The sequence below is a fragment of the Camelus bactrianus genome, chromosome 2 (assembly GCF_048773025.1).
Source record: "Camelus bactrianus isolate YW-2024 breed Bactrian camel chromosome 2, ASM4877302v1, whole genome shotgun sequence".
Classification (NCBI taxonomy): domain Eukaryota; kingdom Metazoa; phylum Chordata; class Mammalia; order Artiodactyla; family Camelidae; genus Camelus; species Camelus bactrianus.
This window is the reverse complement of record NC_133540.1, coordinates 32,523,258-32,536,153: the sequence shown is the minus strand read 5'-3', so window position 1 is coordinate 32,536,153 and position 12,896 is coordinate 32,523,258. Positions and strand designations below refer to the sequence as shown.

At 41.4% G+C, this 12,896-nt stretch overlaps 1 protein-coding gene across 2 annotated transcripts in view; it reads right to left on the bottom strand.

Annotated features, from left to right (window-relative positions):
• SLC10A7 (solute carrier family 10 member 7) overlaps nucleotides 1-12,896 on the bottom strand; it is a 222,701-nt gene that overhangs the window by 27,848 nt on the left and 181,957 nt on the right. For both annotated transcript variants that reach the window (XM_045516380.2, XM_010954577.3), the window contains 3 exons: nucleotides 10,464-10,629; nucleotides 9,453-9,504; nucleotides 210-283 (listed from right to left, as the gene is read on the bottom strand). In XM_045516380.2, the coding sequence (XP_045372336.1) occupies nucleotides 210-283; nucleotides 9,453-9,504; nucleotides 10,464-10,629 (292 nt within the window). The remainder of the gene's footprint in view (nucleotides 1-209; nucleotides 284-9,452; nucleotides 9,505-10,463; nucleotides 10,630-12,896) is intronic.

Sequence of the window (12,896 nt, the reverse complement as noted above, 5' to 3'; positions counted from 1 at the left end):
TATTAAATTTAGGCCCTCAAAAATTGGTTCAATCAAATAACAGTATTTCAGAGCAATGACCCATTCATACTTTGCTATTGTTCTTTATGTAACACAGTGGACAATACCCCATTCCGTATAATCTGAACTGTTGTTTGAATTTCAAAATCATAGGATGTAATTCTCAGAGGGCAATATTAAGTTGGTTTTGAAATCTGCAAATCACTTACCCAACGTGAGGGATTTGTGTGTGGAACAGAAAATGATAGCCACAGTGTCTGCTGGCGTGAAACTCGAATTATTCCTAGGGGGAAGAAAAAATGTTTTACAAATAGTTTTATAAAAAGCCTATTTAACATATCCTAAATCAAATGTAGCACCTACCTTCACGTTAACATCCCTCTAATCAATCCTGGTGACAGAAGTCATTCTGTACCAAAATGCACACAGATGCTTAAATTTTCATTTTAGACAATAATTTCTGAGTTGTTTATCCATGAAAAGGAGATAGTTTTAAAAATGTGTTGTGGAGCTCTCCTAAGGTTACATATGTCATCAGCCTGTGGTGCAGAAGTTTATAAAAATCATGCAGCCAGGAACTCCGTGAGCTAAGCCACTAAGCTATCGCTTGATTTTAACCCAGCAGCTTGAAAGAGTTAATGTATCTCTAAAACTGCTTCCCTCAAGGAGCAATGCATCCTTTGGGAAGCAAACACATGCCTTTGAGAACAACATGGTATGAATAAAGATTTAACATCATATGTTTTAGTAAAAATAAGAAATTACCAATTTTTAGCAGTTACCATATCTCAGGTATTCTTTTCATAGAAGTATAGTTGATTTACAATGTTGTGTTAATTTCTAGTGTACAGCATAGTGATTCAGTTATACATTTACATATATATTTTTTCATATTTTTTCTTTATAGGCTATTACAAGATATTGAATATAGTTATCTGTGCTATAAAGTAGGACCTTATTTTTTAAATCTGTTTTACATATAGTAGTTAGTATCTACAAATACTGAACTCCCAATTCATCCTTCCCCTCCCCGTCCCTTTCCCCCTTGGTAACCATAAGTTGGTTTTCTATGTCTGTGAGTCTGTTTCTATTTTGTAAATAAGTTCGTTTGTGTCCTTTTTTTTTTTTTTTAGATTCCACATGTAAGTGATATTGTGTGATACTTGTCTTTCTCTGTCTGACTTACTTCACTTGGTATGATCATCTCTAGGCCCAACCAGGTTGCTGTAAATGGTCAGGTATTCTTTTAAGATCTTTGCATGTAAAGACATAAGCTCCATCAGGTAGGCTATACAATATCCCTATTTACAGATGAGAAAACTGAGGCACACAGAAGTTATGTGACCTACTCAGGGCCCCATAACTAGTGAGTGACAGAGCCAGGATTTAAATCAAGTCTGGCTCCTGTGCTGATGCTCTTAACTGCTATGCTTTATTGTTACATAATACGTTAAGCATAAAAAAAAATCTTGCTGAGTCAAAATCTTTTAAATGTTATGAGGGTCACTAGTGGTGAATATCATAGTGAGATTTCCTATTTTAGAGTATAAAGATTTAGAGAGCCAGGAACCGAAAAGGCTAGAAATGTAAATATTATTATTGTGTCTTTGATATGCTAGAAACTATTTCTCCCTGCAGAATCAGAGTTGGAAGGTATAGTGAGATTACATATTCCCTGCCCTGAACTCAGACAAGAGTTAGCAAATGGAGAAGCATTCTAGAACCTGGGGCATGGATATGGTTGCAGATATAACCACCTAACCATTGTTAAGGATCTCTAAAGAAAGAGATCCCACCATTGCCCTTAGTAACCTCATCCTTATATGTGACTTCCACTGGGAGAAAAAGCTCCCCTAAATAGCTCCCACATCCTGGCTCTTGGCTGTATGCTCACTGGAGGGGAGAAGGACCCATTCCTCCTCCACTTCCTCCTCTGTGCATATGTTAAGAGAATATTTAAACTGCCCTTACGTCTCCTCTCGTTTGATAAAAAATCACTGTAAGCTCATGCTTCCCAACCAGTCTTACCTGCAGCTTTTTTTTTTTTAAATAACATTTTTCCAAAGTGAATTTCTGCTGTCTCACCTCAGTTGAGAAAGAAGGAGGGAGGGAGGGAGAAAGAGAGAAACTGGATGTTTTGGTACTACAGAGAAGGATGATCTCAAGCTTGGCATGATGCTGGAGCACCTGGAGGACCTTCTTGGAGGACATGACAACTGAGCTAGGCTTGAAGGAATGGGTTCAGACATGCACAGATGCGTGTTTCAGGGAGGGGGCAGGAACTGAAGAATGGGAGTGAGGGGCGGTCGGCAGAGAGCAGACCCTTTAGGCTGACTTGGTGTGCCGGGACATGTGCTTACGACCAGGAGTGTGGACTTGATAAGACAGCAGAAGGGATGCTGCCGCAGGACTTGGGACAGTAGAATGACACAGTCAGATCTGTCTGTAAGGAAGAGTGATCACCCCGCCCAGTCTAAGACTGAGGCTGATGAGCTGAGGCCAGGAACAGAAAGACTTAGGGTCTCAAGAACCCCAGTGAGGGTAGGGGCTGGTGGTAAGAGCCATGAAGAAGAATTAAAAGAACCTGTTAACTGGTAACTTCTATGAAATAGTCCCTCCCAACAGCTTAAGAGCACAGGCATGAGGGCAAACATACTTGGATTTAAATCCAGACCATCCTTCTGCTTATTTATAAAATGCATATAATACTGCCTGCTTCTGAGAGTTGGTGTGCGGAGAGAGGCCAGTGTTTGTTAAGAACTTGGCACACTGCAAGTGTTTCATACAGCTAGTTTACAGTTTTTATTGTTCACGTTGCTTGGAGAGAAGAAGACAGATTAAAGAGAAATTGGAAACTTTGAGCATCTGGGACCAAGAGGAGCATTAAAGCATTCATGGAAATAGGGAATGGACGAAGAGGCCCAGGAGTTGATGTTCAAGTGTACTGAATCTGCAGTAGTGAGGGGGCTGTGTTTTCAAGAAATCTGGTGAAGAGAAGAAAAGGGCCATGGAGCTGAACAGGACTATGACAGAGAGTACAGACAGAGCAGTGAGAAATTACGGATGAAACCATGGCCTCAGAGGGGCTGAGAAGACATGGCTGAGGGGATTAGCCCAAGAGGAGAGTGTCCTGCAGTCTGTGCAAAAAAAAGACAAGCTGATGGGGGAGGGCAGAACTCAGCGGCAGAGCACATGCCTTGCACGCACGAGGTCCTGGGTTCAATCCCCAGTGCCTCCTCTAAGATAAATAAATAAACCTCATTAACTCCACGCCTATTCCCCCCAAAAGAAGATAAAAGTAAGTAAAAATTACAGACATTTTCCAGGTAGAGAATAAGAAAGTGGGGGTAATTTATGTCAGAGATTTTACTTCCTTTATAAAGCATGAGGCACTTCACTGACCCACAGAGGATTTGAGGTAACACTGAGGCCTGAGAACCTGAGAAACGAGAAGAACCTGAAATACACAGACTGGGGAATAGGATCCGCAGTCAGTGCACGATGAGTAAAGAAACTTCCCCGGGAAAGAAGGCCCGCCTGGGCTGGTGGGACACGGAGCACACCCAACTGGCCTCCAGCTGGTTCGGGGCTGCTCTCCACACACTGCTTGTGGCGTCAGTAACACGACAGGACCTTTCAAGTCTTTGGCTGCCTGTGTTTGTCCCCGAGTATTGCTGCATCTGGATTTTTGCGCTTTGGTTTTCTTCCAAGAGAGTCTGGCGATACAATTCTTGGGCGAGCTTTGTTCTGTGTGATATTTGTCCTTTTCCAGATTACAACACATCTCTAACGTGTCAAAATCTCTCTGGCCGAGAAGGCTCTGACTTAACCTGGCCCTGGCTGCCAGGCTGGAGCGGCACTTCCAGTGTGGCCAAAGAGGGTGCCTGCAAGGCATGCTTACTAGTCCCTTGCTCCTGGGCAAGGGGACTGCGGCAAGTAAGCCCACGCTGGGAGGTCTGCAGCCTGCTGTGGGTTGGAACACTGCCCTATAGTTCTGCGGACACAAAGTCCTTCAGTGGGGAGGGGGAACTGGGACATAATATTGAAATATTTAAGGTTAAAAAACAATATTCCATCATATTCTTTTTCCTTACAGGTTACTATTAGCCACTGAATACGGTTCCCTGTGCTATACCGTAGGACCTTGTTGTTTATCTATTCTGTACATAGTAGTTTGTATCTGCTAATCCCAAACTCCCAATTTATCCCTCCTTCCCCCTTTCCCCCGGTAACCATAAGTTTTGTTTTCATTATAGCCACTTGTAATGAAAAGAATATGAGAAAGAAAATGTGTGTGTGTGTGTGTGTGTATATATGTACATATACATATATATGTGAATCACTATGCTGTACACTAGAAACTAATGTAACATTGTAAATCAACTATATTTCAGTAAAAAAAATGGGAAAAAAGTGTAAAATTGTAAAAGAGAAAATAAAAAAATAAAGTGCTACTTTTTGTGCTTAAAAAAAAACCAAAACCAAAACCAAAAACAAAACAATATTTCATCTAGGTAGGGCTGCCTTAAACTCTATCTATATGGTAACAGACCGTTGTTCCACATCACGGATCTTGGAGAAAGCCGGTTGTGCTCACTTAACCCTCCGCCCGAATGAGGAGGAGGCTGATGATGGCGGGGTGATGATGGTGAGTGAGCACAGCAGCAAACATTTACTGAGCACTCTTCTAAGCACTGTGCATCCAGTATTTCTTTCGTCACCGAGTGGTCAAATACAATAACATTTTGTCTTGTGTTTTCCCAAAAGGGATCTTGACGCCCAGTTGCCTAAAGTAGGTTGCCCCAAATATTGAAGACACGTTTGCCATCTGAGCAAAACATTGTCAAAACCAGAAAGCCGAAACCACCACGCAACTCAGTGTCCGAGAGCAGCTCTCCTAGTAAGTGGCCCTCCCTCACCCACCCAGCGGCAGGAAATCAGGACAACACACAGAACGAAGCCGCCCGTCCATTCTATTAAGCAGTAATAACTAGAATTACTTTCAGTGATTAGCATCTCTATTGTATCTGTTCACACTCTTGAAAGGCATCCCATTACTATTTATTTTCTAACTCTACCTTATCTCTTTTTAATATTGATTTTCTTTTTATCTTGTTTTTATAATCCTTTTGATTACTCTGGCTTCCCTCGAGATGTTTATTTCCTTTTCTTCACAACTGGTCTCTTTAGTCTCTCACAAAGCTTTCAATCAGTGTTTCCCACATAATATTTATTTTGCCTTCCTTTGCAGTACCCACAAAGGAAAACGTGTCAGAAGGCTTTACGAGGAGAATTACAGAATGTGGAGCAGAGGAGGTCCTCTGAGGTGGTTCCGCCTAAGCCCACTGTTTTCACAGGGGGAAACTTCCAAATGAAAGACTCTCCTTTGTGAACCTCTGTACCTGTTTTGTCTTTACCCGTTTTGAGAGTCCTTGTCTGTCATTAGCCGTGTGGCACTAGACAAGTTACCGAAAGCTCTGGCGGGCCGCCCCCTCTCTGAGATGTAAGGACACTTCCCACTAACAGCAATGGTCGTCCACCCCCCTTTTCTCCCTCCCTCACCCTTCAGGCCACCGTCCTTCCCTCCCAGGGCTGTGGCGAGAGGCTCAATGAGACATCTGACTGCAAATGTCCTGATAAGGACTGAAGCACCTAATACAAATATCTGAATACCTGTTTTCTTCCTTTTCCTTTCTTCACGGTTTCTTTTGTCACCCTAGGGACACTCTCGTTTCCATTACTCTAGTCATTCACCCACCAAACTGTCTCACATATATTTTTAAAATTATTGCTTTCTTTTTCTAAACTTTTTCAACATTTTTCTTTTAACGTTGAAGCTTCTGAAAGTTGCAGAAAGCTTCGGTCACTATGGGCAACAGACTCTTGGTTTGAAGAATCAACTCCCAGTTCCTAGCAACTGAGACAGACAGCGTCAAGTAGAATGTATTACAAAACTAGAAATGCTAATTCTCTCTCGTCCATAATTAGTTTTTGAAATAATATAAACTATGTTGCTATAATAAATATTTTACAGCGGCTAACATTTCTTGAGCACTTACTATACATTAGGTATTATGCTCAGGGCTTTAGGTGTGTATTATTTAATTCTCCAGATGACCTGAAGAGATAGTAGGAGGTACCTATCTCCACTTTCAAATGAGGCAAGTGACAAAAGTTACAGCATAGTGAAACAGGATTCAGCCTCGAGTCCCTCTGACTCCAGGGTTGGCATTTTTAACCCTGACATTATTCTGCAGAAAGATAAATGAGAACACAGAATAATAACTCTCAAATATATTTTAAATATGCAGAGCAGAAGAGGCTCACAGGCCAGACAATACCACGGTGACATGCCAGGTCTATAAACCTGAGAATGCTAACCACAGAAGCAGAGTGTTGCAGGGAAGTTGAATTTTCTAGGCTGGGTCTCTCCTGGTTTATGCTAAACCTCCACCATCAGAGGTCACTGGCATCCTGCACAAAAAAAGACAGGCCGATTTCCATGATGAGATTTTTGTCTCCTGATATCTGGATTGGTTTTAGCTTTATTAACCGGTAAGTAAAAGAAAAAAAAAATGCACCACAGGCCAATTTCACTAATTCTAAGAAGGAAGGAATAAAAAGGAGGAAAAGAAAAGGACGCTCAATGGGCTCTCTTGGTATCTTTGACTAATCTGTTTGTATGTGTGTATGAACTTGAAGAATCCAGTTAAATACTCTCTACAAATTCCCCAACCAAAACAAGTATGATGAATTTAAAAAGTAAACGAAATAGTTTAGTGCAGTGGAAAAAAGCATGGGTAAATGCTTCTGGAAATGTCAAATGGAAATGAATTTCAATTCTAAGCGCACTATTTGCCATCTGATTTGGGGTGAGCTCTAAACTACTAAAATCTGATTTTAGGCAAGCCCCTGAACTACTCTGAGTGTGGGTCGTCATCTGCAAAATAGCAACAAAAATGCATAGTACCGTAGTCTTTCACGGTCAGAATGACACAGTCCCTAGCACAGTGCCTGCGTGCTGCTGTTTTTCATTCCTCCAGTAAAATCCTCAGGTGCTATGAGGTCTTCCAGCATGAAAGCAGAATGTGAAAATCAGCTTGTAAATTTTGTCCAATTGAAACATCCTCCAAATTTAATGGAGTGTTAGCCATTAACCATTAGCCAGAAACACGATTAGAGCTACTCTGTATTCCGTTGTTCACCAAAGAACATACATGTCTGACAGGGGGCCAAGCAAATTCAACACACCCCAGAACTGGGGGGAGGGCTCAGTGGTAGGGTGCATGCCTAGCATGCATGAGGTCCTGGGTTCCATCCCCAGTACCACAATTAAACAAACAAACAAACAAACCTAATGACCCCCCTGAAAAAAACAAAAAAAAAACCCCAAACCCCAAAAACCTACAACAGAACCTCACTGAAGGCAGAACAAGGCTGAATAGAAGGGCCTCAAAACCTCAAGGCCTTGTGACAGCCCAGCCGACCCCATGCTGAAATGCTTAGCTAGTTGCCATACTCCCCACCCCTACCCCTCCTTCAGTGATCCCAAGAGTGGCTATTCGGTGCTTTTCAAGGAATTCTGCAGCCACTGACAGGAGATCTGTATCCTTCCTGGATAAGATGAGGGGGTCTGATGATTACTTCCACCACAAGGACCGGCAAACAAACAGCCAGTGAAAGGCCAACGTCTTTTCAAAGGTGCCGTAACAAGCCACTTACAAAAAGGACTTTAAAATAGCTCCTGCTCTCAGATTTCCCCACTTAAGTCACAGTTTCCCTGTGACTTAATGGCTCTAGGCTTTACTCTTACTTCATAAATCACAACCACAAGCTTGGGAAAAATGCTTCAAATTACACCAATCAATAAATTTTTATTGACTGTTTACAACCAGCCACGTGCTACACCGAGTGCTCTAAGAGCCAAGCGCCTGATGTGAGGCCTGAACCGTCCACGCTCTGACACCACTGTGGGCGCCATAAACAACCCAGGCCCTTTCCCTTGGGTAGCGCATTGCCATCCCCTGGCATTCAAGGGCCTGGCGATCTGGTCCAAGCTTACCTTTCCAGTTACCACTATTATTTTTAATCTCCCTCTACGCCTATTGTTCTATCAAGTCTGTGTGTGTGTGTGTGTGTGTGTGTGTGTGTGTGTGTGTGTGTGTGTGTGTGTGTGTGTGTGTGTGTGTGTGTGTGTGTGTGTGTGTGTGTGTGTGTGTGTGTGTGTGTCTACGTTTGCACTATTGTTTCTTCTCCCAAGAACTCCCACATGGCATCTGTGTTTGCTGAATAATTAGCTATTTTTGTGACTCATGTCAAATCCCATCTCATCCACGAGGTCTTGCCCTCCTATTCTTGTTGGAAGTGCTTTCTTCCTTGACTTGTCTGCACGTTATGTTACTGCAGCACCAGAAGGATACTTAGTTATCAGCGCACAGATCCAGTCTATAAACTCATGAGGGGTCAGAATCATTACTTGTGGGATTTGCTATGGTAACTTTCTCCTACCAAAGGCTTAAGTAGTATCTGTTGAATGTATAACACCGGTGGAAGGAGTTGCATTAGAGGTGAACCTCTAAGAACATGAAAAATGAACTAGGACATGGAGACCAGTGTCGACTTGGGGATAGCCTAAGGAAGGGACTGAAGTGAGAATGCAGGAGGTTCCTCCAGCGAACAGCAAAGATTTCACCTCAGCCTAAAGCTTAGACAGCATGAACGCCAGTAGTGGTTTACTTAGCTCCCCAAAAATAAACTTCACCCTGTAGGCACTGGGTGACCACTGAAGATCTCCGAACAAGAGAGCTGTTATCAGAACTCAGTCACTGGAAGCAATAGGAAATGTGGAAGAAAAGTTCAGCCTGGAAAGGAAGACACCAGTAAGATTTCCATGGCAACAGTCTAGGGAGAAAGAGGCCATGAGAGCCTGAATGAGGGAAGTGGCTTCAGAAGCACAAAAAATACTACTGAGGTAGGATCAGGACATTTTCAAAATAATGATGTGAAGGATTCCAGTCTGAGTAACACTGTGGATAGTAGTTCCATGAAAAATTTAGACAGAAAGAGGAAGTATTGGGGAAAAAGATGAATTCCATTTTGAATACTTTGAGCCTGAGGTCTTGTTAAGACAGTCGGGTGAAGATGGCCAGGTGGGAAGTGATAAACAAACAATGCTGAGGCTCTGGAGGAACTGTGAGAGGGAAAGTCTGGGCTTCATCAGCGGGAAGCTGAGGGCTGGAGGCAGGGGAGCAGAGAAGGCCCCCTAAGCATACAATGTGAATAACAAACCCAGGACCAAGAACAGACCCTTGGGTCCTGTCTACAACTTGAGGGTGGCAGGAGCCAGAGGGAGTGATCAGGAGAAAAACCAACAGGGCAGCCGCGCAGAAGCCAAGTCAAGAGCGTGATTTGTTGTCTAGGAAATTAACAATGAGAGATACCAAATCACTTACCTTGTTGAAAAGATGAAGGTTAAAAGCATAAAACTCAGCTGAATAGAACATACTGAGGAAGGAAAAAAGATGGAATCTCAATTAGCACCGAAAAAGCAGTCTGCAACATATTCACTGGTATGCTTAGTTTTATCTGAAACTTCTGGGAACTCAAACAGAAAAACAAGCCAAACAAACATACATTGTTCAAGTGACAGAATCATTTAAATGAGCAGGACTCAACTTCTCCTTACTGAAGATATCCCCGGATATAAACTATGGTGTTTGCTACTCAGGGCAACCCTAAAACCCTCTTTTTAAAGTGTGGTTATTTAATGTGTTCAATTTAGGACAAGCTGCTTTATGAGTAACTGAAAATAGCATAAATGTGGTAGCATATAACATATATTTTGGAATAACTCATGTCAATTTTAATAACAAAAGGTTCTTTAATATTACAATTACCAAGAGTTGTCTTTGGTATTACAGGATAAATAGAAAAAAGGTTGATTTTTGAGCCTAGCAGTTAACTTGCATTTTAGAGTCTGCTGCTTCTTAAAATGAAACTATCTTACTTTGGGTATATTTTCATAGAAAAAAATTACATGAACAGTCACATTTTAACCAATACAAGCCAATTACTATACTTACAAAGTGATAGTATCGTCTAAGTCCTACTTTTAATTCACAAAAAGGGGTAAGATTCGCTCAAAGTTACAATAAAATAAGCTGGCGAAAAAGTGCTCAAATCTAACATTTGAATTTGACAGATAATGTGGCTTCTTTCATCTGACATCAACCATTGTAAATCAGACATAAAAAACAAAGGAGATTAAGTCATAAGTGCATAACTGATGTCTTTTTAAAGAGCAGATCCACATGAGAAAGGCACTGAGTCCATACATACAATATGAAATGAAGTATTCTCTTCTGATCAAATTAACGTTGGAAATGCTTAGGCACACAGGTGCCTAAGCTTTTGCTACCGAGGAGGCTGAGCAGAGAGCAAGGATATCCCGCCTTCCAACTTACTTATGAACAGGATGAGGATAAGGCTGAATTTATCCAGGTCAATATTTGGGTTGGAGAACGTGTCACAGAATGTCGTGTAGATGATCATGAGGAGCACACTGCTGCTGATAGCACCAAAAGGAGGTTTCTTCCTTTCAAGCCAGTCCTTGATGTATCTTCGGACGACCTGAAAGACAGAGACCAACAGGTTGCCTCTTTTCAGAGATGGAGGGAGTGGAACTGGGCATCGCAAAGTGATTCTGACAGCAGAAAGACATAAAGGAAAGGGAATAATTTGGATGATGGCCACAGTGGATTTCAAAGCTTCCCTGCCACACCACTCTTCTTCTGGGGAACTTAACATTTGTAGTGCAACTTCCACTGGTGGCCATAATGAGAGTATATTTTCAACCGCATTCAAATCCACCCTTAATCATGCCAAATGCTCTTTGCTAGCTGTCACTGAGACATGCCCATTAAGCCTCCCCAAAGTTTATCTCCTCTGCTGATCCTAATGGATGTGTGTAATTATCACAGTCCCCTTTGCCTCAACAGACAATTCCAAGTGCAACTTTGGGAATCTTAAAAATCTGACATCTTCAAGAATTTCAAGACTGTAGATAATCAAAAGTGATCCATGGAACATATTAATATTTAAAATGCTAGCAATGCACCAGAAGTTTTTAATTAAATTATAACTCATGCTTGAAAAGCAAAAGTGCATGTGTTGTGGGAGTTTAAATAATTCAAACTCTGACTATCTAGAGTTTTTGTGAATCCAAAGACAAATGCCATTTGCATGCTTTTAGAATTCCGGAATTAACACTTAAAAATGAATAAACCTGTCCTAACGTTCCTACAAAAGGATGAGTGAAACATTAAGTCATATAGCAGTCCTCTCTTATTTTAAAATCAAATCAGAGATTTCAATCTGGGGGCAGCCTGAACATGGGTGATAACTTGAAGTTTGGATATAAAAGTGAACCTCTCTATTTAAAATCTTTTGCTTTTGAAAGAGGCTGAGCACACCCTGTAATGAGGACTATAGTTGAGACATATTAAGTTTTGAGTCACTCATTAGCCTGCATAATTGAACATGAGATTTCACAACAGGCGGAATTACCGTGATCCATTAGCAATAATGAGGTCAGGGAACTTCTCCTGACAAGGCTGATGGGGTTCTGTCATCGTCTACTCTGTCACTAAAAAGGCTTAATTCGCAATGAGGCATGCCTTCACACGGCCTCAAGAACAAATACACAACTCTCGAGAGAACCTGTGGATGTATGGCTATTGGATCAACTTCATCTGATCTCAAGGACAGTAAGTGAAATGTGTTTTTTAAAAAAAGAAAAAAAGAAAGAAAGAAAGAAGGAAAGGAAAGGGAGTCCCAGCAGAAAGCTGACCATTTGGTACAAGGTACAGGTGCAGACCTTGAAGGCTGGGTGGGGAGGGAAGAGAAAGAGGGTTTATAGAGAGAGACAAATAGTGTCTCTCAAGTATTTTAAAAAGTAGATCTTATCATTAAAGTTACAGCTACATCAATAAAAAATCGTGTTTTCTTTAGTTTTTGTTGAAGTGATCCCAAACCAGAGCAATTTATCTAGGCTTCATTTCTATTTTTAAAGTGTAGTGACATATAGAGACCGAAGCACCGTTCTGTCACTCAGCCATGGAATGATGTATTAGGACGCAAGTTTTGGTGCTCGAGGGACCCAGATGGCCTCACATCCAGATATGTCACCACGGGGGAAGTGCTGAGTAGAAGGCTACAGAGACTTCATTTAAAAGGTCATTTTATAACCTATTGTTTCTGGTAGTGTAAAGCTGGTAATGGCCCCAATTTAATGCAACTCGACTTCTTTTGGAAAGAAAATAAATTACATGGAGTTATTGAAATGGATACTGTCTTCCAATTTTGTTTGAATGTACAATAGTTAAAAACACAGAAGTCCCTCTCGGCAATAGGTTATAGAACATATGATCCCAAATCCAAAAGTCAAAGCATTTTCTCCCACCACCATCGACCCCTCTGACAAAATAAACAAATAAATATGAATGAGGTGTAACTCGGAAGTCAAAGCCATTTGAAAGACCAAGACAAATCTCTAATCATCGATCAACTTTATAAGATGTAATTTGACTTAGTCAACATAATGACTTCTTCCTGCATTACAAAGTACTCAGGGTCTCCCTGTACATTAGGGTTCTTTTAACATGGCATGACACACAGGTTCCAAATCCCGCACCCTCCCAGCTGGAATACCTTTCCTCTAAACACATCAATGTGTTAGTGCTGGGTACTTAATCTCGATAAAGAAAACAACTGGAAAGTTGGAAACTGGACAGACCCACGAGTGAAACAGCAGCCCTAGGGGCAAACAGGTTGTCTTTCGTTGTTCTTTGTTTTACAGTGATATTTGTCTGTGTTTTCTCAGTAAGCCATTTTATTCC